Source organism: Tachysurus vachellii, chromosome 7 (genome assembly GCF_030014155.1).
Source record: "Tachysurus vachellii isolate PV-2020 chromosome 7, HZAU_Pvac_v1, whole genome shotgun sequence".
In the NCBI taxonomy this organism is placed as follows: Eukaryota; Metazoa; Chordata; class Actinopteri; order Siluriformes; family Bagridae; genus Tachysurus; species Tachysurus vachellii.
In genome coordinates, this window is record NC_083466.1 from 12,162,475 (window position 1) to 12,184,448 (window position 21,974).

Below are 21,974 nucleotides of genomic sequence, written 5' to 3' on the forward strand. Positions count from 1 at the left end.
TATCAAATAAATAATAAAACTGGTGTATTACTAAACATACTGGGTTTCTTTTTTGTTTGTTTGTTTGTTTTTGGCACAAGGATTCGTTCAATTATATATATTTCCAGGTATAAAGAATATAATATTATTATATATTATTATATTATAGAAAAAAGAAATAGATCACTTTGGATTTTTTTTATTAAAACCTGGCAACCCTTCTCGTTTTACTGTTTTTGGAACATACAATAATAAGAATAATTTTACTTTGTCTTGCTGAGTGAAGTTTGCTCAGAAGTTAAAGTCTTCACCCACAATGAGCTTTATCACTTATTTCTCACTCCAAATTGATGAAATGAAGGCGTAGCTGCTGCTCTCGGATTGGTCAGCGTTGGACCAATAGGGGTGCGGCTCGCGCGCTCATTCCAGTCTTGGAGTCGGGATAAAGCGATTGAGGAGGCGGCTGTAGGGAAGTTTTGGCAAGTAGGAGGTTGGGGGACAAATGAGCTAAAATGACCGACACAGAAGTGCAAGGCGCTCCTATGTCAACCCCAGTGACCGGACCGGTTCAGCCAGAGCGGAAAGTGATTGGTAGGAATTTCTTAAATAATTAAAACAAACAAAAAAAAAAAACAAACACCGCCCGCTTTAACACTCCCGTGTCCTCGCAGTAAAACGCACAGATTCAGCTGTCGTGATTTAGTGTTTGTTCTTTTGCTCGTCGGGTCTGTAAATAACGTCTGACTCGAGTTAAGAGTTAGTTAGAGTCGAGTTGAACGCCTTGGTGTCAGTGAGCCACTTTACACGAGCACGTTTCCACGGTGTAACGCACGTTTCCACGGTGTCCCCTATAGTGCGACACTCACTTTAAACTACACGGTTACTCTGTTGCGTTGTTTTTTAACCAGAGGGAATGTAAGCTTGTTTATTTGCTCGGTAACTCAGTAACAGTGCCTCAAACTTTAAAAGCTCAGTGTATCAAGAAACGCAACAACTCCAACATGAAGGAGCCACAATGGCGTTTATGGGGATAAACTTTATTCCCTAGCAGGCTGTTGCTTATCTATGTGACCTGGTTTGTTCTCTGGGCCTTCGTGGTTTTAATTGCTCAGGTGTTCAGACTCTTTCTGCTTCATCTTATAGATTTATAAATTTACAGAATTTCTGACGTGATTTTTTACACGTTTTTTTTTTTGTTTTGGGTAAAATGTTTGGATGGTTTGGGGTTTATTTGGTGGAATGTACTAAGCCACTTCTGATGTCCTGTGTTTTATTTTTTTATTTTTTTACAACGCCTCCAAAGTCTTCTGGTTAATTATTGACACCCCAGGCCTTAGCTGTCTCTTGGTAATAACATGCCTTATGATTTGAAAGTAAGGTTTGTTGTGTATAAGTGTCACATTTATGGCAAGACTTTTATACATTTGAGACATTTCTGCTATTTCAGCTACTTTGGTGCAAGGAACTGTGAAATGGTTCAATGTACGGAATGGATATGGCTTCATCAACAGGTATGTGTAATACCTTTTTAGTCCATACAGGATTAATGTTTGATTTGAGAATATTGTTTATAATTCCCAAAATCTGCTTAGTCTAAACTACCTTTTAGGTATGACAATTTGCATTCATTCAATGTTTTGTATTCATTGCAGTCACAGTTTATTTGCTTTATAGGAATGACACCAAAGAAGATGTGTTTGTACATCAGGTAAGAGAGACTTCATTGACCTGACCTGTGTATGTGTCATGTATTCTTTACTCTATCAAACTTGTGTAAGAAATATCTAAACATTTATTAAGGGAATGGATTTTTGCCAAACCCTGTTCATTTGCTTGTGCCGAGGATATAAATCTGGTTCTTTGGCATAAAGAAGCACGAGTGTTATTGTGTACAACAGTGTAAGCCAGTTAGTGTACCAGGTAAAAATGGCATTGCTTTACTTGCTTGTCTCAGTGATGGTGCCGCACATCTCAGAACGATGACGCTCCAATGACCGCTGGTTATCTAAAATGGAACAGCAAGAATAAACATCTGGCTGTGTTATTTGTGTGATTCTTTTTAAACCCAATATTTGTTCAGTGACAAGCTTGTGTTAATAGCTACTACAGATTCTGATTACCCACTATAACTGTCTGAAATGCGAAAATACAAGAAGCACAGTACTTGCCAGTTGTCATAAGTAAATTGGCTAAAAACTTCACAACTGGGTTATGATACAAATTCTTAACCACTGATAAACTGGCTGAATACTATTCTATTTAAATTTATAGAAAAAGACCTAGAAGTCAATCTTCAATCTATTTTGCCTTTTTCATGTCACTCACATTCCCTCCCTGTTTGCTTGTCTGTCACCATGTAGTCTGACCTCATACCTAAAGTTCAACCATGATGTTTGAATGATCTGATCTGACACACAAGGAGTGAATCATTTCCTGCAAATTCCAACCAACACCATTGACGCTAAGCCGTAGTGTAATACTTTATACTTTACGTTCTGTTCACTCAGAAGGTGTTTTTATAACAGCAGTGCCGACTGTAGTTCCAGCTGTAAGGCAAGACGCGTATGTTAATGCACCAATTTAAGAAATTCTCATCTCTATAGTAACCAGTGATGGGGTAAAATTTATAGCAACCTAGTATTTAATGAATTGTCTAATCTTTTATGATGGTTTTCCGTGTAGACATTTTATATTTATGGAAGGAGTCTCCAGTGTCAAAAGTTTTCTTCTTTATAAGTTGTAATAGGAAGAATTAGTTTTTAAGGTTGCTGTAATGTTTAATTTATGTGAACTTGTAATGTTGTTATTAATAGACAGAACATTCTTTTAATACTCATTTATTAACTTTTTAATGTCACTCTTAAAATCACAATCGTTGAATTGTTCTAGTCTAAAAGAATGAGATTTTTAGTTTGAATGTGAATTTGTAGGGGGGGAAACAGCTTAGTGGTGCTAAGGGTAACTCCACCTCATGTAAGGTTGCATCATACTGCCTTGTTAAGTATTTCTCAATAACAAACCCCCACCACATTTTATTCCTTGGGTGAATACTATTAAGTGTGGCCAATATTCCCGCTCCTTTCTATGTACAATGCAGCATTAAACAACACAGAAATGAGCTCCCATTTCAATTATAATTAAATAATTAATTATTAATTATTTAATATCTAGATTCATAATAATGCTATTTTATGCATTGCGCCCAGGATCTGAACAAACCCACTTGACTAACACACTGTGTACATATGGCAACAGATTTGCTTCTACTTTCTCCATTTTAACAGACTGCCATTAAGAAAAACAACCCTAGAAAATTCCTCAGGAGTGTAGGGGATGGGGAGATTGTGGAGTTTGATGTTGTTGAAGCAGCCAAGGTAAGTGCTGTATGCCATACATCTCATGTTTTCTAGGCTACACAGTACATGTTCTTGGGTTTGGTTATATGGTAACCTGATTATCCTCTGTTTTATTTAACTTAGGGCTCAGAAGCTGCTAATGTGACAGGTCCAGGTGGGGTTCCAGTTAAAGGCAGCCGTTACGCCCCAAACAAGCGCAGATTCCGCAGGCGCTTTTTTCCACGTCCTGCACGGCCAGGACAGGATGATGGGAAAACTGGTGATTCTTCTGCTGGCCCAACTTCTGAGGGGGAGGGACAAAATGGAGCTCCACAACAACGGCGTCGCCGTCAGCGCAGGAGACCAGACACACAGTCACAAACTGAGGTGATTGTATAGTGTACCTGTATTTCAGTGATTCTGATGTGCATTCTGTATATTGTCAGTGTAAGTTCTTGTTTAATAATGCCCTGAAATTTAACTCACGGGGCCGTTTGTTGTGATGTCTGCTGGTTATGGAGCCGGAATGCGCATCTTTTTCAATTTGAAGTGAATAAGTTTTCAGTTATTGTGCTTGGATTTTTATTTTTTTATTTTTTATTTTTAATAAAATTATTTTACAGGGAGAATCGGCAGGTGAGCAGAAGGAGGTAGCAGATGGTAGCCAGCAGAGACCACCACCACGCAGGTTCAGACCTCGATACCGCAGGTGAGGCTTCATTTGTTTCAGACATTAGAATTAAATCCATCTTTTTAATGATTAGGGAATGTCTCATGGCACATGGTTAGCCTTTACATTATTAATTTCCAATCCTGACATTCATTTTGAACAACATTTAAATAAAATCTGTGGGTGTTTCTTAGGCCGTTCCGTCCTCGTCCACCCCCTGGAGCCATTCAGACGGCCACTCCTGCTGAGGGCCAGAAGGAAACTACCAAAGAAGGTCCGAGCAACGGAGAGCAGGCGGATGGGCAAGCTCAGAAAACACGCAGACAGTTCAGCCGCCGTAGACAAAGGAATTCTGACTCTACGACCTCAAAAGTATAGTATCACAATTATATGAACAGGAAAAAGAGTCAGTGGGCTGTATATACCGTGTGTGCCCATGTGTGGGTTGGGTTAGTCGGTTAATTAGGCCAGCATTGCTGTTTCATTCAAATTAATTGAACATAACCTTGCACCCCCAAAGCAGGGAAAGTTAACGAGTGGCTATTTCTTTACAGGATGGTACAGAAAAATCTGACAAAACAGCGCCTGGCACACCTGCTACGCCTTCTAAGCCAGCTGATGCCAAAGCCTCCCCAAAAACCTCACCAAAACAATCCCAGAAAGCTTCCCCAAAAGCAGCTGAGGTGAGTAGAGATTAAGTTTTGATTACATGCAGGCTTGCCTCTTTTAATTAACTAGTATAGTTTTTGCCATATATAGACAGCTGTTTTGATTGGTGCATGAGCACTTCTCATTAGTATGCACAACTGCAATATCTGCCCCATATAGCAGTTTGTACCCTTGATCCCATTAATTTTTGACTACTTTCAATGCCGCTTTCAAGGATAAGCTAATCATATAGCGAATAGTTGTTTAGTAGTGTTAAGCTTAAACAGCAGATTTAAATCCATCGTCCTTACCCATGTTTGGTGGCCCACTCCAACACTGACCTCATCTCTACAGGCTCCTGATACCATGCCAGTGGCGTGACTTCCATGACCTGGAACAACTCGATTGACCCTGGCAAGAGGTGGGACTCTTAGAGTTGGGGCTAAACTGGTGCAATAGTTGAAAGGGGTATAGAAGTGCAACGGATGGTTTCGGATGAATGTCTTGGTCTGTTTCGGCTGATTCACCTGTGTCTAACTTCTGCTTAATCCTGGAAACAGAATAGCAAATACTTTAACATGGTAATGATTTAATTGTAATTGGCTTTAAATTCACATTTTAAATGATTGTGTAATTTGAATGTGCACAACTTTACATTTATTAAAAGAACATTCTTCAAGCAAATCATCACTGATATTAAATAGTGTCCTCAAACAGTAAAATGTGCCTGTTTGTAATCACTAGACCTAATTTTAAAGCTTAAACATTGCATAAAGCTGATTGTGTGAGACCTGGAAAGAAAATATTAAGATGAACATGCTGAACACTTTGACCACCTTGATATTGATCAAAGAATGACCAGAGAATTTGCACATGCTTTATTAACAATAGGGTGTCCATAAGTACTGAAAGGCACCCAAACTGCTTTAATCACATCTTTTTAATTTCAATTCCTTTTCGGATTCGAGTTTCTCTTAACTATGTCCTTTTTGGTCCCTTTTATCTTTACCAACATGTTTGTTTGTGGATTAGCTGGATTGGATTATTGATTGCATCAAATCCTGAAATTGTCAATTATTGGAAAGCTGTTGGCAAACTTGATACCAAGGACCATATTTGGTCAGTGTAAACAAGATTAGATGGTGCATTTGTAAGCATTATGCAATAGCAGTTGTCGAGTCCTCTTGTTAAATCTTTACACACTTTGGATAATTTGTACTCTCCTCCTAAAGAAAGTGTTGTGCACAAGTAGGTTACTAGTTAAATAGTTTGAGTCTCTGGAGATGTGGCAATGAGTTCATTTTAATTTGTTACAATGAGGATTTGAAATATTGTTATCCAAAGCATAAACATTAGGACTATTGTACTATTTATTTATTTATTTATTTATTTATTTATTCAAATTGTATAAATGGCATGTAGCAACATTACGCTGACCTGCCTTACTATATTGGGGATCAGAAATCAGTTTCTGGCTGGTCATGGGTTTTGCAGGAAAAACAGGAAAGCACTATTATCCCATACAATTCACTTCAACATTGTGATATGTCTGAAACTAGCAGACATTTGAAATGGTCACCATTAGTAAATCTAGTATAAAACTGACTTGGGATGAACTGGAACTTCTTTTTTTGGTTTGTTTATTTTTTTTTTTTCCCCCCACCCCTTGAGTGAGGACATTGCCTTAATTCTATGGTGTCTTTTTGTGTAGGCCTCTGGATGAGATGAGGTGGTGTTCCAGCAAACCCACAACTGATGTCCATACCTCTTGCCTGAACTCTTTAGTGTGGACCCTTCATTTGTTGAGTGAGAGGGAAGAGAAGTGACGAGTATATTTTGGACTTTAATATCTTAGGGGGATCAAAAAAAAGAGACTTGCTCAGAAGGCCCGATATATTTGCATTGTCTCCCTTTGAATTCAGTGATTATGGGTGTGAGCAACAGAAATGAGAACCAGTTTGGCCCTTTAAGTTTGGGGGAAAAACTATGAACATGTGTATAGAGTATGCCTCCATTCCCTTACTAATTGGGGGGAAAGCAATAGGCCTATTCATAAAATATTCAAACTGGTATTTTTTTTTTTTTAATTTTTTTTTTTCTGATTTGGATTTGTTTGTAAGGGATTATGTGCAATTTCATTAAAGTGAAAATATCTATAAAACCATGCAGAACAGTCCTCCAGTTTCTGTTTCATGTGTTTGAATTGTCATAACTTGGTGAAGGAAATATTTTCTGTAGTCTTAACTTTGGTGTGTAACTGGAACAATTTAGATAAGACTGACTTTTTGTTTTGTTGAATCAATGTAGGTTTTGAAAGAGTAAATTTACTATGGTCACATTTGCAACTCTGTCATCAAAAGGAGGGACTTGTATTTGGAATAAAATATTAGCAATAGTCTTTGGATTCATAATTAAAACGCTTTAAACATCCTTGTAAATTGATTAGTCACATCTCCTTGTTGTTTTATTGCAAACATGGAAAACGGTACACACAGCTCACTTCCTATTGTCAAACTACTTGGCTATATAACTTATCAAATATAACATTAATTCCACCATCTAGAATTACTGATCCTTTACATTATACACCAGAAATACTGAAGATAGACTCGCATTCCAAAATTATAGGTCCTTAGTTTCTCACGTTTTATATTACCCCAATGTTGAAGAATGACACACAAAAGCAATTGTGGGAAACAAACGGCACATGCTAACAACTTTTTACTAATAAATTTCATGACTAATTTTAAAAGGTCAAATCACCATATGCACATTAAGCCCTAAGGTTCTTCTGGTCTAATTCTAATATTCCTTTTTACTCAAGGTAAATCTCATATGACCATTATATGTTTACGTACAAAAGGTAGAGTGAAGCTTCTGATGACTCCCCAATAGCAACGAATACAAAATAAATCTGGTGGTGCTGAGATTTATTTTTTTTTTTACCTTGGTCTGTCCGTGCCTCAAAGGTAGAACAAGTTTGTGCTAGAATAAAAAAGATCTTTGAAATTCTTGAATATGTGTCAGTATTAAGAAAATTAGCACAGCATGTCAGTGTAAATATTAATACATAAATATAACTGGCATTTCTTCTCAATCATTGTTGTGCAGATAAAGTGCAGTAATCCAAGTCTTTCTGAAACACCTGTCTTACAAAACTTTGTAACAAGCAGCATCACAGGTTTTAGTCTTCTTTCATACTCTCATATACATTCCCCTTAAACACCATTAAAGGATAAGGTGTGTTCCAGTTTGTATCTCTTCATCAGATATCCTTTCTCCTCTTGGGCCTAACTGCTCTGAGCTGTCTGCCCCCAGATACTCCAGCTCTGTGCTGGGCTTTACTAGACCCATATTCATGTCCATATCCATATCCCTCATGCTCTCAGGACAGCGATTAAAAGCCGCAGAAATCTGGTCAAAGGTCTTTCCTTGAGTTTCAGGAACCCGAAAGAAGGTGAACACCAAGAAAAACAGGAGAAGTGCCGCAAAGATGAGAAAGACATATGGACCACAGAGGCTCTAGAGAACAGGGAAAAATATAATATAGTGAGTTTAGAATGTAAATACAAAATGCACAGTGCCCTTAATTAACTTAATTCATCTAATACATATTTGTACTTACGGCAACATACTGGAATCCCATGCCAATGATGAAATTTGCTGTCCAGTTGGAACATCCAGCCACAGCCATGGCTGCAGGCCTGGGCCCTTGAGAAAACAGCTCTGCCACAAAGAACCAGGGAATGGGTCCTGGCCCCACCTCAAAGAAGGCCACAAAGCCAAAGATGGACAGCATACTGATGTAGCTCATCCAAGGCACGCTTTCCTGATGAACAGATAACAATTATTAAGAGGAAAAGTTTAAACAATGGCTTAAGAACCATAGATATTTATAACAGCATGGCAGCACAAGTTAAGAAATTCACTGTATTAGTAAAAGAAGATCTAGAAAAATGTAATAATTTCCAGAGGACCAAAATAAGGAGAAAAAGTTTAAAAGAAAACACAAAGCATGGTTAAGCCAGTTCAAATGAGCAACATTGGACAAAATTGGAACACAAACACAAACGAAAGTTACTAACCAATAAGCTGAGGGCAATTGTCATGATTACCGCGCACACACACATTCCAGCCAGTCCCAGCATGTGCAGCGTCCGCCGGCCCATCCTCTCCACCAAAAAAAGCTGTTTATTAGACAAAGGGTTTGGAAATAGCTTAAAAGTCTGTTTATAGCCAGGTACAGAAGAATGAATGGACAAATACAGCAGTTTGCAGAAACCCTGCCTAAATATTTTATTTAAATTCTGATGCAAATTGTGCGCTTCAGTGTTAAATCAGAAGTCTTATCAAAATGGTCTTCATAGCGCACATGACTTCTGCACTTCAGAATATACTAAACTTAATAGCATAGTGCTCTACGAAATATAAAAGCTGCTATAAATATAAAATTTTAGACTTAAATGTTTTTATCCAGTGGAGTTGTAAATCTAAATCTGATTAATTAACAAATTAATTAGTGAACAATAAACAATTAAAGCCTCTGAGCATCCCTGTGTGCACTCTGAACTCCAGAACGCATAACTGTCTAATCCAAACACTGTTTAAAGCAAGCTACCACATGAAACAGAGATGAGAAGGAACTGGTTATATGTTTGATAACAGACGAGAAAACGTACATCAGATCACAAAGTAGCACCTCATTGCAAAAGTGCACCTGAAAGTAACAGCAAAAGTGGAGCAAAAGCTGCTGAAGTCAAAAGAAGAAGTAGATGTCATGATGGTGGTAGCATCATGTAAAATGTGCATGATAAAAATATAAAGCATGCTGTGTTTGAAGGACTAATGAACAGAATACAGCTGGACTATAAACTAAAACATGTGGAGTTATTCTGAAAAGCTACAAATAAATAAATGTCCTCTAAAATGTTCTTGAGTAGCCTTGTGCTATGGTCTGATGTTTTGAAAGTTATCCAAGAAACACAGAGTAAACAAACAGAACAGACAACATGGTGATTATGTCACTGTGGAAAAACTGTACACGCTAAAAAGTATTGAAGCTAAAAAATGATGTTTTCTATTGAAATTGTTTCTGTTTTCTCCTGCTAAATATTGAGTTCGCTGCTTACATTTCCTCTCCATTTATTTTGATTTGGTTCAATCTTATTACAGGTTATTTTGTGCTTGAAATGATATCGTTCAACTTCAATTTCAGTTATAATTTAAGTCAACTTATACCACAGAGTGTATGTTTAGGTCTGTAAAATTCTGTAAAAAAAACTTTATAGTCATGAGTAGGAGATGATGTTACATTGCTACCAGTGTTTATATCACACCCAATGGCATTAAAATGCCACGACCTTGTAAGGCAGTGAACATTTTGCCCTCTTATCTTGTTTGCTCTTAGATAAGATGTTAAAGAGTAATGGGATATGAGGATTCTGGTCATACCGAGACCACAGTGAAGGCACAGTTCACAACTCCAGCTCCTATAGTGGCATAGACTGGGCTTTCCACTCCAGCATTCTGAAATATGCTGGTTGAGTAGTAAAAGATCTGGGAATAAAAAAAATGTTATATATATTAGTATTGTTTGGTCTCAAAGATTTTAAATGTCTATTAGTAATAATCCCAGTAATCAACGTGTTCTAGATATAAGGTACATACAGCAAAACTTATAAGTGCTTCATGGAAATATGATTTAAGAATAATATCATGAAGATATTATAGATCTCATCAGGATATGTATAACCTTTACAAACTCCCATTAGAAGCAGTTGATTAAGTAGCAAGAGTTAGAATTTTTACTTGATCCTGTATGATACATTTCTATGTACCATAAAATCCTCTTGACTTTTTTTTGTTTACCTACTCAGACATCTTTCCTTTAAACAAATATAAATACATTTCACCAAAACAAGTTATGTGTGATTTTCTCTTATACAGGGAAATCAGTCATGGATCACAATGATGTTACTATAAGGCCAAAGGTATGTGGACACCTGATCACTTTTATATTTGTTTGATGAAGATCCCATTCCAGATGTAATCCCTCTTTGCTGTTATAATAACCTCAACTCTAGAAGGCTGAGAAGGCTTCACTACATTTTGGAGCGTGAATGTAGAGATTTATGATCTCTAATCCTAACCCAGTTGTGATGTTGGGTGAGAAGGTCTTCGTTTGAAGTCAGTGTTTCATTTCATATCAAAGGTGTTCAGTTGGCTTGAGGTCACAGCTCTGTGCAGGACACTTGAGGTCTTCCACTCCACCCTTAACACACCATGTCTTCATGAAGCTCGCTTTATGCACAAGGGTATTATCATGCTGGCACTGGTTGTGTCTTTTATTGCCAGTAAAGGTAATTGGTAGTTTTACAACATATAAAGTCATCATATACGATTGTTTTCTAGCAATTTGTGGAAGATACTCATGCAGGTGTGTTGGTCAGATGTCCACAAACCTTTCACAGTATAGAGTATATACACATGTTGTAGTAAATGCACACAAGTTTACTCTCTTTTAAGTTCTGGAGTATACTTTAAAATGATATAAAGCTGCTTCAGGATGAGATAAAAGACATTTTTCTGGACAGCCTGTAGTTTTAACTACATAACTATATATATATAGTATAAAACGTTGAAAACTTTCCCATGTAAAGGTGTTTCCCAGGCGACCAAACAAATATTTTTCCATATTCCATACTGACATTTTGACTAAATGTGTGATTTCTTACATGTTTTAACTCAGGTGATCATTGGACACGAGTCTGCATTAAATGTCTAATAAAACTTCTCATTATTATAACAAACATACATGTCATTCAGTGAAAGCTGTGCTCATTACTCACAGCGTTGATTCCTGACAGCTGTTGGGAGAGCTGCAGCATGATGGATATGATGATAGGCTGCCTGTAGAGCGGAGAGCGGAAAAGCTCGGCAATTGACACCTTCCTCTCCATGTCCATCCTCCTCTTCTCCTCTTTCATCTCTGCCAGGTCTTCACTCACATCCAGTCTTCCAGTCAGACGCCTCAGGCCTGGTTAAAACATAAAACATACTCAGGATTGGTAATGCAGCCAGAGGAAATGCTAAGACACAACATTTTAACAAAAAGTAAATAAAAAACATGAATTACAGCCCAGTCACAGCTTCTCAAAATGATTACTGGTTGCGATTTATATCTTTTGAAATATTTGATTTATATATTACTGTTTACTAAATTAGAAAATCATTTGTGTGTTAAAGTCAAGATTAAACAGTGTATAAAACACACATATGGTGCGTAATTAGACTGACACATCAGACTTTTCCAGTGACAGAACCTGTTTGTGTTAAATCTGTTTCTTGAAATTTCACTAATCGTGTCAATACTGGGTGTGGTAGTGTATAGCGAGGACAAACTGGAAATCTGGCTGCTCTGAGGATATGAAAGAAGTTTTATATATCACAGAAAGAAGAGCATTTTCGATTGAATGAAACTAATTTGAAAAAATGTGATCGACTGACTGATTTCACTGACTTTTTTATTGTAATATATATTTATAAATCTAAAGTAAGTATTTAGTCTAGTTTTAAAATATATAGCTTACTGGAATGTTCTGAAAGACTCTTGTGTGCAATGTCAGTATTTATTCTGCTTCTTTTTGGCAACTGGATGCAGGTATGTATATATTTTGCACAGCAATTGTATTTGCAATGGCTTTTGAACACATAGAGACTTGCTTTCAGCACTGTGTGATTTATTCTGCATGTCACCTCACCGCTCTTGGCATGGTGCTCCTGGCAGCGAACAATGTAAAGGAAACGAGGACTTTCTGGACAGAACGGCAACAATGCCATCTGTAGGACAGTAGGTACCACTGTAATGCCCAACAACACAGGCCATAACTCCTCACTGCCCAGCAATGACTCCAGACCTAATATCTGCACAGATACAAATGATTACAAACATAAAGAAGCACAACTATATTTGTCTACAAATTACTCAACATATTATAGGTGTAATTAATGTAATTAATAGAGTTATGTGCTTTTGGCAATAAATGGACTACCTGAGCAATGAGAATGCCAGTGACTATGGCTAACTGGTGTAGTGTGCCCAGAGCTCCTCTCAGGCTGGTGGGTGATATTTCACCCACATACATGGGCACCAGCCCTGATGCCAGCCCTGACAACACACCAAATTCAACACAACAGGTTTAAAAAAATAATGTGTTATAATTCAACTAATTTACTTCATTTTACATAAAATAAACAGACATAAATTGATCCCAAAAAAAAGTCTAAATCATACTTTAACAGATAAACTGGAACGAACAGCTGGCCAGATGGCACAGTCTGGGTTGCTATTCAACTGCTACACAAGTCTACCACTATGCAACTTCTAGTCAAGGCAGTTGTTCTCTACATTTGTAAATATAAATATCTAACCCTAACCCTAACCCTGTTTTAATTAGTATTTGTAATATAATACAAATAAAGGATAATAAAGTATACTGCAAATGTCCCATTATCCCATTATTTTGTATTCTTTTATTCTTGAATATGAACAAACAAATATATGCTATTTAGCTTGGTGTAGGATAAAAGCATGTGTATAAACTGTACCAGAAATGGTTTAGGATAAAAACTAATGTTTTAATAAATAAAATCAGTGATTCACACTTCAGTCCCAAACATGACCATGTCAAGTGTGTGTTGACAAGCAGAAAAATAATGTTAATGTTTATAATAACTATCAGTTTACCTTACGCACTGAAGTTAACAAAACATTTAAGTGAATTCAATGACAGCAATTCTTCTAGAAAATTCAGTCAATTGTTCTTATGAAAATACCCACCACAGTACGCTCCAATAGTAAAACGTCCTAGAATCATCATCTCAAATGAGTTGCTGATTTTAGACAGTCCCATTAAGCCTCCTCCAATGAAAGCTAGGAGATTATTAATGAGTAAGGCTTTCCTCCTATCAAAACACACAACATACAACAATATTAATTATTCTGGAAAGTTCTGATCAGATCAAGCATTAGTTCCTTGTTCGGTGCTCCTGATTGCTTTTCTCCCTGTAGTATTTATTCCTGATAGGGACTGAATGACTGGGTGAAATGTCTGCAGAATGACCTCGCCATCTGATTTGGAGACGATGCATAGTGCTGAGCTCTTTATAAGTACGTTTTATAATAAGTTATAGGTGACTTATGGAACTGGAAATTTAATTAAATTTAAATACATTTTATTTGCATAGCAATTCTAGCATTTCACACTGTCACAAAACAGCTTACAGAAACCAGTTAGTCAGAGCCAAGGCAATGACAATGGCAAGGAAAAAGTTATAGGCAATGGAGCAAGTTGATTTGTTTGGCTTTGTGCCTCATTAAGGTATAATACACAAAATTGTGAAATTTGTACATTTGTAAAAATGGCCTTATTGCTATATGAATGTAAAACAACAGATTTTTGTTTATTATTCAGTTATTGTACATTTTTGTACAACTTATATTGCATAAAATATTTGTTTAATGCTGTTTTTTCCTCTTGAAATTCTTTATCTTTGTCCCTTTAACTGTAAACAATACATACTAAAATGGTATTTATATGAATTATTATGAATCATAAGAGCATTAAAAATATATACTATTATTCATTATATGAAAATATTATAAAAAACAGGAAATGAGAACAAAGTGATCACAAATTTACTAAATCTGGTAGAATTGTGTAGTACTAAAGATATTATGTTGAGGTATGATGTTCTGCACCAGACATTGCACATTGCTTTTTCATTCCTATACAGAGAAAAGTGACACTACACAACTTTAAAGCAGCTTAAAGAAGAAGATAAATAAATGAATAAATAAAGCTGTTATATTGAGTGTTTGATCCTTTTCTGTTTTCACTCTCTCTGTCTCTTTCAGTAGATAATTCTGTACTATTAAAATTGCACTGTTGCGTGTAACTCAAAAACAACATTGGCATCATTTGAATTTTGTCAACAAATACAATATACAATACACGTAGTAACAAAAGTCGAAGAACTATTTTGTTTTATTTATATTTCTTTGTCATGTATACATTACAGCACAGTGAAATTCTTTCTCTGGATATCCCAGCTTTGAAAGTTGTGGTCAGAGCTCAGGAAAATAAATGGTGATAGAAATACACGGACTATCAATATTAAGTTGGCTCAAGTGGTTAAGGTGCTGGTGTTGATCGGAGGTTTAAGTCCCAGCACTGCAAAGCTGCCACTGTTGGGCCCTTGAGCAAGGCCCTTAACCATCACTGCTTCAGGGCTGTATCATGGCTGACCCTGTGCTCTGACCCCAACTTCTAAATTTGGGATATGTGAAGAAAGAATTTCACTGTGCTGTAATGTATATGTGACAAAATAAAGGCTGCTTCTTCTTCTTCTTCTTCTTCTTCTTCTTCTTCTACTAATATTATCCCTCACTCTAATGTGCTCACATGTACCTGCCAAGCCACTCTGATATGATTCCCAGACAGAAAGAGGAGAGCATGCCTCCGATAGAGAAGATGGCCACTGAGAGAGACCAGAGAGAAGTGAGTGTGGACTCAGGAATAGGATTTGAGTACCGGTGTATCCATGTTGAATTATACTCATTCTCAATAATCTGAGGAAGAAGAGAGGAAGATGTCGGGGAATGTTACATTAGATATTCAGTATAAAAGCAAGAGTAGCATTTGTAAGGAAACAAAAACTGAGTTACTTATTAATACACAGAATGAGCCAGTCGTTCTTTTAATAGTGCTTTTAAAAATGTGTTTGTAAATACAGTGCACAATACACTATTTGCATAGTGGTGTATGAATTTAGATGTGGGCTCACCAATGGAGGAAGACATGTACTACTTGCAAAATAGTAACTGTTATAGTAGTTTGAATATTTCCTGTCATAAAATTCCAACAGTGTGTTGTTTCCTTAAATAACAGAGTGCACGTATAATTGCCTTCACAAAATTTATTTCATATGATATAAAAAAGGATTTAAATGCAACATCAATTTGTCTGTTAAATTGTGAATAAAAACAATTCTGTCATATATTTTTTAAATATTTCCCCGCACAACTAGCTTTTGAATGTTTTTAAGTTGTGTGAGTTATTTAATGCCAGAACAGAATTAATATACTGTATAATTATACAAAATGTATTTTAAAAATGTATTAAGTGATGTGAAATATGCCAGAAAGGCAGTTTAGAAATAATCTTAATTTCTATTTTCCATCTTTCTAAAAATCTACAGAAAAAAAGAGAGTTCAATAATCAAACCCACTAGAAATAAATTGAAATACACTGACATACAGACTAAGTGGAAAACTAAAGGGAAAACTGGTGGCCTTGTTATGTTGTGGTAGGAGTTTTTTTGACTACAATGTAATACACTTCTTGTAAATGGGCACTTTTTTCCAGTAATAAAACATTTCTATCACAATGGGAGCAGTCTCCTTTAAGATGGTACTGTCTCCACTCACTAAGCTCAAGGACTCACTGAACGGTTTAAGGTATCTCGTATGTTATGACTCTGAGAGCCACCAGACCTCAACCCAGTTGAATGGAAGATTTTAGACTGTGCTTAACACAAGCATAAATAAGACACAATCATAATATCTTTTGGTAAAATAGCGTTCAGCCCTCCAGTACAGTTCTAGAGACTTTTAAATCTGTGCCAAGGCTTACTTAATTTACTCTTACAAATACACAATATTGTTGTTTTCCTTAATTCATCATCTATCTGTACATACTCACTAAACTACATCCATTGTTTTATGAATAGTCATGAGTAAAAACTTACTGAACCAAGCCATGAAAAGAGTAAAGCTATATACTATTACATTTTTATTTTTATTCTATATACTATTACATTTTTCAACAGTTACCATCATGTGACCTGCAAGCTGTAAGCACATTTAAATGTTTATGTTTATGACTGAACAATTATGGCTCTCAATGAAAAAGCACATTCTCTCCAAAAACAATGTGCCAGCATGATTTGCATGTGAATAATCCACAAATGTTCTGGAATAATATCCATTTGGCTAAAAGAGGCCAAGATATAGATGTTTGTTTCATGAACATATTTGGAGAAAGCCAAACAGAGCATATCACCACAAAATCTCCTACCAACTGTCAATCATGGTGGAGGAGTGGTGATGAATTGTGCTTGTTTTGCAGCCATAGGATCTGGAAACTCAGGCAAACAGTCCCACGCAAACCAGACTTGACATCAGAATGGCTAAGGAAGAAAATAATTAAGGTGTTGGATTGGCCAAGTCAATGTCCAGACCTGAGATACTCTGGCAGGATATTAATAAAGCTGTGGATGAAGCAATGCTCTTAAACATCAAAGAACCAAAGCAAAGATTGGGCCAAATTTTCTCCAGAAAGACATGAGAGACTAATAAACATAGATATTTACTTCAAGTTTATTGTTGTTAAAGGTGGTTCTACTTTTTTATATATACTTTTGGGAAAAAATGACTACTTATTGAAATCCGTTATGATTTTGTTGTCTTCTGAGGCTATATGTTTGTTTATAGAAGTTGGTGAAGACCACATATATCTGTATATGTATGTATATTTCATTTTAAAGCAGTTTTCTAAAGTCTTGAAGTAACTGAATTAATGAAATATCAGTGAGAGGATGAATAAACAATAATTATTTTAAAAAAGAATCTGTTTGTTTTTGTTTTTCGTTTTTTCATAAAAAGAAAAGGTTCATTTGCCTTAACAATCCAGACTGGTGAATAATGTTCATACTGCAATATATTACAGTAACAGCTGGGATGATTATTATCAATTTACCTTTATCAAAGCTGCATATACAATCATTCTGTACCAGGTTGTTGTAAAGTAAATATGGCATGTGTTTACCCCTTACTTATCACAAAAGTATAGGGAGCCATGGAAATATATGTACTATAGAAAGGCGACACTTTTCATGGTGATAATCAAAACTAAATGTTCACCAACAGTTGCTTATGAAGGATACTACACAATGTCTTCTTATGAACACAGCTAATTCAGTAGACTTTATGAATCCTCTTCACCTACACTAACTAATTCTGCTCCATATTTTCATGACAGTAATGATTTTGGGTATTTCAGTATCTTAGAGCATGCCTTACTTCTCCAGTCTGTAAGAGCTCAAAAGGTTTTCTCCATTACACCAGCATGGCTGAATGATTCTGAATGTGATACCTGAGATTGATTGGTGCATACGTGTCTGTCTGTCTGTCTGTCTGTCTGTCTGTCTGTCTGTCTGTCTCTTTGTGGCTGTGTAGATATTTGGGGGGGGGTATTTTTGGTGTCTGTTACCACACCAATAGATGGCATTAAAATATCAAAAATATTCATATTTAGAGAGGGAGATTTGAGAGAGAGAGAGAGAGAGAGAGAGAGAGAGAGAGAGAGAGAGAGAGAGAGAGAGAGAGATGGTGATGTGGTGATGATCCAATGGCTTTTTAACAATTAATACAATTATTTAGAAGCACAAATATTTTAAACCTAATATTCTAAAGCTGGTATTATCTCAGAATGCTGTATATTACTATCTAACCCTATGCATTTTTAAAACTGAATTCTGCAACTGTTGAACTCCCCCAATCCCACATAAATTGGCTAATCCTCTCCATGGCATAACAGTTGTTGAACAGTTTCTAGGCTACTAAAAATACAAGCTGAAATAAATGCATCCTGTAATAGCTGGATGACTGAGTTGTAATCATGTAGGATACTTTGGCCCAGTGTATTGAGTAGAAAGCTGACATTGAGATCTAAATACTTTTAAAATACCCCCCGTCATAAAATTTCTCTGTTCCCTTTGCAGTTTGTTTTAATAAATTAGTTTTCAATCTGTGCACCTTCAAGACAGAGAATGACACTTTATCTCTAGAATATCATTAGAATCTAGAATTATTATAGGAAAAAGCAGTAGTCAAGCACAGCCATACATCATACCATCCACACTGATCAGTATTTATTAAGATTTGTTGATGAAAAGGAAAATAACATGAGAGCCTTTCCAAATTTCCAAAAGTCCTAAACAATATTTTATTTGATTATTATCATGCATAAAATCAGTCCTACTGCTTTAACCATTTTATGATATCCCAATAACACCTATATTAATGCATGCCATGCACCGATATGTATGAACAGTGGCTATACCTGTTTGATTCTATTAAAAGATCTATTAATTAATACATCAAACATTACCTTCTGAGGAGCATTGATGACTCCAATATTGTATCCAAACTGAAGAGATCCCAAAACGGCTGTGAAAACTGACAGTGCGAGAGTTCCAGTTATCCTCTGTAGAACACACACACACACCACACACACACAATCTTGAGTATAACACTACCACCACTACCTGGTTATGTTATGTTATTTGATATAATGTTCCCTGCATTAACAAAAGGCCAGAGACCACACTGGAAAATGTCATCTTGTATGTGTGAACCACATAATGACTCAGAGTCCTAAATTTAGATATTCGTTCATCAAAATTCTTAAGAGTTCTTTGAATCTGCATGACACTACGGTTTTTATTCACGGTACATCTGCATGGTACTGTAGCTATGTAACACATAGCTAGTTAAATGCTTGTTTTATACGTAGATTTATACAAGCTGAACATGAGTGGGGTTTTCAGAATCTGAATTCAGTCCATGCTGTTTTGTGCTCAGCCTATTTCAAAACTGTTCAAAATTGAACGAGACATAGCAAAATATTTTTTTCACTAGCCAAGTTAGACAGCCAGCAAATCACTGCAGCTCTCTGTTAAGCACATTGTCCTTAGAACATTGTAATATCAAACCAGGAATTACAAACTTAGCTCTACAAATATATATATGGAAGTCAATTTTAGCACTCAATGAAAAGGTGTGTAATTTGAGGTTTGGTTGTCAAATTGACCAAAAATGCAAGACTATGGTACTATGGTTCAAATGTCAAGCATTCAGATATAAATAAATAATTTTAACATTTTGATTCTGAGAATGCTGCTTTATATACTAAAAAAACAATTTGTATATTGTTATTCCTCATACACACTAGAGGTATAACACCGTATGTAATAAATAATTAGTGTAATAACCAGCCTTTTTAGTTTTTCAATAGACCATTGCTGTAAATTGTGGATTTGTGTGTTCACTGTGGAGCTTCCACACCTGTCCTATGACTGAGTGACAGCAGTGCAAGAAGAGATGCTCTATGATAAACAAGGCACTCCAACTTTAGCTGCCAAGTACTTTATTTTGGCAACTCAACTGCTTTTGTAGTCTCTACACGGGGCTGACATCTGCACTTTAAAGGATTACTATCTGTCTCCATGTCCTCATTTACTGTGTAAAAATCAGTCTTTGGTAATTTATCACAACAACCATTTAATGAATATTATATGCTGACATAGGTTTAAACCACTTTCAGCCTGAAGACAAACTTCCTTCAGATAGCATTTTATATGTGTATATCTAAAGGAGAATCTGCTTATATTGAGTGCTTTAGGTTTGCCAGAGTTGTCTTGTAAAGCGCTCTATCATGTTTAAATAACATTTGATCTTAGCCCATGTGACTATGTTCATGTTTTATTAACATCCTCTAAATTGAAGGTGTAAAAATCATGTCAAGGGGCTTTTACTGCAGTACAAAGGAACTCCTGAAGTTCTCAGCCTCCGCATATTTGACTTCTAGAAAAGTGCTGTTAAAACCCCAGTAGAAATGTATCTAAAACATAAACAGGTCTAGATTAGGACTACTTACACTTGCATTTTATTTTTACTGTAGTTAACAAGTATTTCATAGCAGTTGCTTAATAATAAATCCTTTAAGGCGAATATTTAAATAATGTAGAGATTTAAACAATCAACAGCATGTTCTTAACCTTTTTCCTTGTGTTCATATGATGCTTAATGATTCTACAAATAAATATCCCCTTTAAACACAATACTGCAGACACTGCAAACAGAACAGCCCTGACCAGTCTTACAAGTCTGTTCTCCTTGTCAAGGTCACTTTCTTATTAGAAGTAAGGGCCTGACATGTTTAAAGTAAGGTTAAACACACAAATCACAGTAAGAATGCAGTGCAAGATGCCTTTTACAGAGTGAAACCCAAGCGGTGATTTAAATATCTAAAAGTGGTTAATTAATGAGGCTTTCAAAAGCCAATGAGTTTGGTATATTTTATTTTTTTTTTTTCAAAAGGGGACTGTCACTGTATGCTCTGTTAGTGTGTAAGAACATCTCGTGTTTGATCTAACGCTTATTCCATTACCACAATTCATTAAAATATGTAAATTAAACAACAACAACAATAATAATAATAATAATAAGCGTGTGTGCTCACATATTAATAATATGATTATAGAATCATTAATTATATAACTTAACAATCATTTTTAATTTTTATTATATGATCATTAATATTTACTTTCTTTTAACTCTTATTTATCCCCTTTTATCTGTTTTTATAACCAATCCCCACAATACTACTACTTCTACTACTACTACTACTACTACTACTAATAATAATAATAGTAATAATAATAATAATAATAATAATAAGAAGAAGAAGAAGAAGAAGAAGAAGAATGAGAATAATAATAAGATTAATAATAATAATAATAATAATAATAATAATAATAATAATAATAATAATACCTCTCCTCCAAGTTTCTGAAATCCAGGAGGCATGCTTGAATCTTCTCTGTGTTCCGTTTTTCTTTAACACCTCCTCGTCACACACGCACGACCCACGTGGAGAACTTTAAACACAGTTTATATCCCAGAGCACGTTATTTAGTCTATAGCGCTGAAACGATACTGAGCACTAGTAGAAGTCACACAGTGCGCGTGTACATTATCTGTCTGCGACCAGTGCGCGCGCGCTTCGGATTGTGGGCGTCCTCGTGCACCTGCGGCGCTCAGAGCGGAGCTGCACGCGCTAACGTTTCACCCGGTCATCTTCTGTTCTGTTCTTGCGCCTTGACCTTCTCTGTCATTGGCTGGAGGAGCGAGGCGTGTTTCTTTCTTTTTTTTTAAAGCCACGATCACAATGACGTGACTGAACCTGATTCATGCTTTTTTTATATAATAAACAATTCTCTGAACGCGCAAAAACATGCAGTTACACGCAAAAGCATGTTAAAAGGTACAAACACTAATCCTAACCCTATTCTAGTTTTAGTATTTCCTATAAGATTGAGATACCCATTTGCTTTAGTGTCACACTGGGCTTCTAAAATAGAAAAAGTGAACCGGGTTCAAAAGGTCAGAATGCACCAGAATGATGAGGATGTAGTTAGAACTTCAGACAAGTGCTAGT

At 36.0% G+C, this 21,974-nt stretch overlaps 2 protein-coding genes across 4 annotated transcripts; one reads left to right on the plus strand and one right to left on the minus strand.

The window, feature by feature from the left end:
* Window positions 1-407: 407 nt before the first annotated feature.
* Window positions 408-6,991, plus strand: LOC132848544 (Y-box-binding protein 2-A-like). 2 transcript variants are annotated; one of them, XM_060874354.1, is made up of 10 exons: window positions 408-570; window positions 1,427-1,490; window positions 1,654-1,687; window positions 3,264-3,353; window positions 3,459-3,701; window positions 3,938-4,023; window positions 4,179-4,356; window positions 4,539-4,667; window positions 4,987-5,053; window positions 6,344-6,991. In XM_060874354.1, the coding sequence occupies exons 1-9, from the start codon at window positions 492-494 to the stop codon at window positions 5,011-5,013; spliced, it is 930 nt and encodes a 309-aa protein (XP_060730337.1). In that variant the 5' UTR covers window positions 408-491; the 3' UTR covers window positions 5,014-5,053; window positions 6,344-6,991. The 2 variants fall into 2 exon arrangements, with proteins under 2 accessions (XP_060730337.1, XP_060730338.1); XM_060874355.1 differs by lacking the exon at window positions 4,987-5,053.
* Window positions 6,992-7,063: 72 nt separating this feature from the next.
* Window positions 7,064-21,605, minus strand: LOC132848541 (solute carrier family 2, facilitated glucose transporter member 4-like). Of its 2 annotated transcripts, XM_060874349.1 has the most exons (11): window positions 21,311-21,605; window positions 18,864-18,959; window positions 15,102-15,262; window positions 13,472-13,596; window positions 12,684-12,799; window positions 12,393-12,555; window positions 11,481-11,668; window positions 10,084-10,188; window positions 8,718-8,819; window positions 8,258-8,461; window positions 7,064-8,154 (listed from the first exon to the last, which is right to left on the minus strand). In XM_060874349.1, the coding sequence occupies exons 1-11, from the start codon at window positions 21,341-21,343 to the stop codon at window positions 7,861-7,863; spliced, it is 1,587 nt and encodes a 528-aa protein (XP_060730332.1). In that variant the 5' UTR covers window positions 21,344-21,605; the 3' UTR covers window positions 7,064-7,860. The 2 variants fall into 2 exon arrangements, with proteins under 2 accessions (XP_060730332.1, XP_060730333.1); XM_060874350.1 differs by lacking the exon at window positions 15,102-15,262.
* Window positions 21,606-21,974: the final 369 nt, after the last annotated feature.

Bases quoted from the DNA above. Each gene is read 5' to 3' on its own strand.
- LOC132848544 (XM_060874354.1), top strand. From the start codon at position 492: ATGACCGACACAGAAGTGCAAGGCGCTCCTATGTCAACCCCAGTGACC. The intron at 3,702-3,937 runs GTGATTGTATAG...ATTATTTTACAG, and splicing joins ACACACAGTCACAAACTGAG to GGAGAATCGGCAGGTGAGCA. The intron at 4,357-4,538 runs GTATAGTATCAC...ATTTCTTTACAG, and splicing joins CTGACTCTACGACCTCAAAA to GATGGTACAGAAAAATCTGA.
- LOC132848541 (XM_060874349.1), bottom strand. From the start codon at position 21,343: ATGCCTCCTGGATTTCAGAAACTTGGAGGAGAG. The intron at 12,800-13,471 runs GTGGGTATTTTC...GTGTGTTGTCAG, and splicing joins TACTATTGGAGCGTACTGTG to GGCTGGCATCAGGGCTGGTG. The intron at 11,669-12,392 runs GTGAGGTGACAT...TGTTTTAACCAG, and splicing joins GGAGCACCATGCCAAGAGCG to GCCTGAGGCGTCTGACTGGA.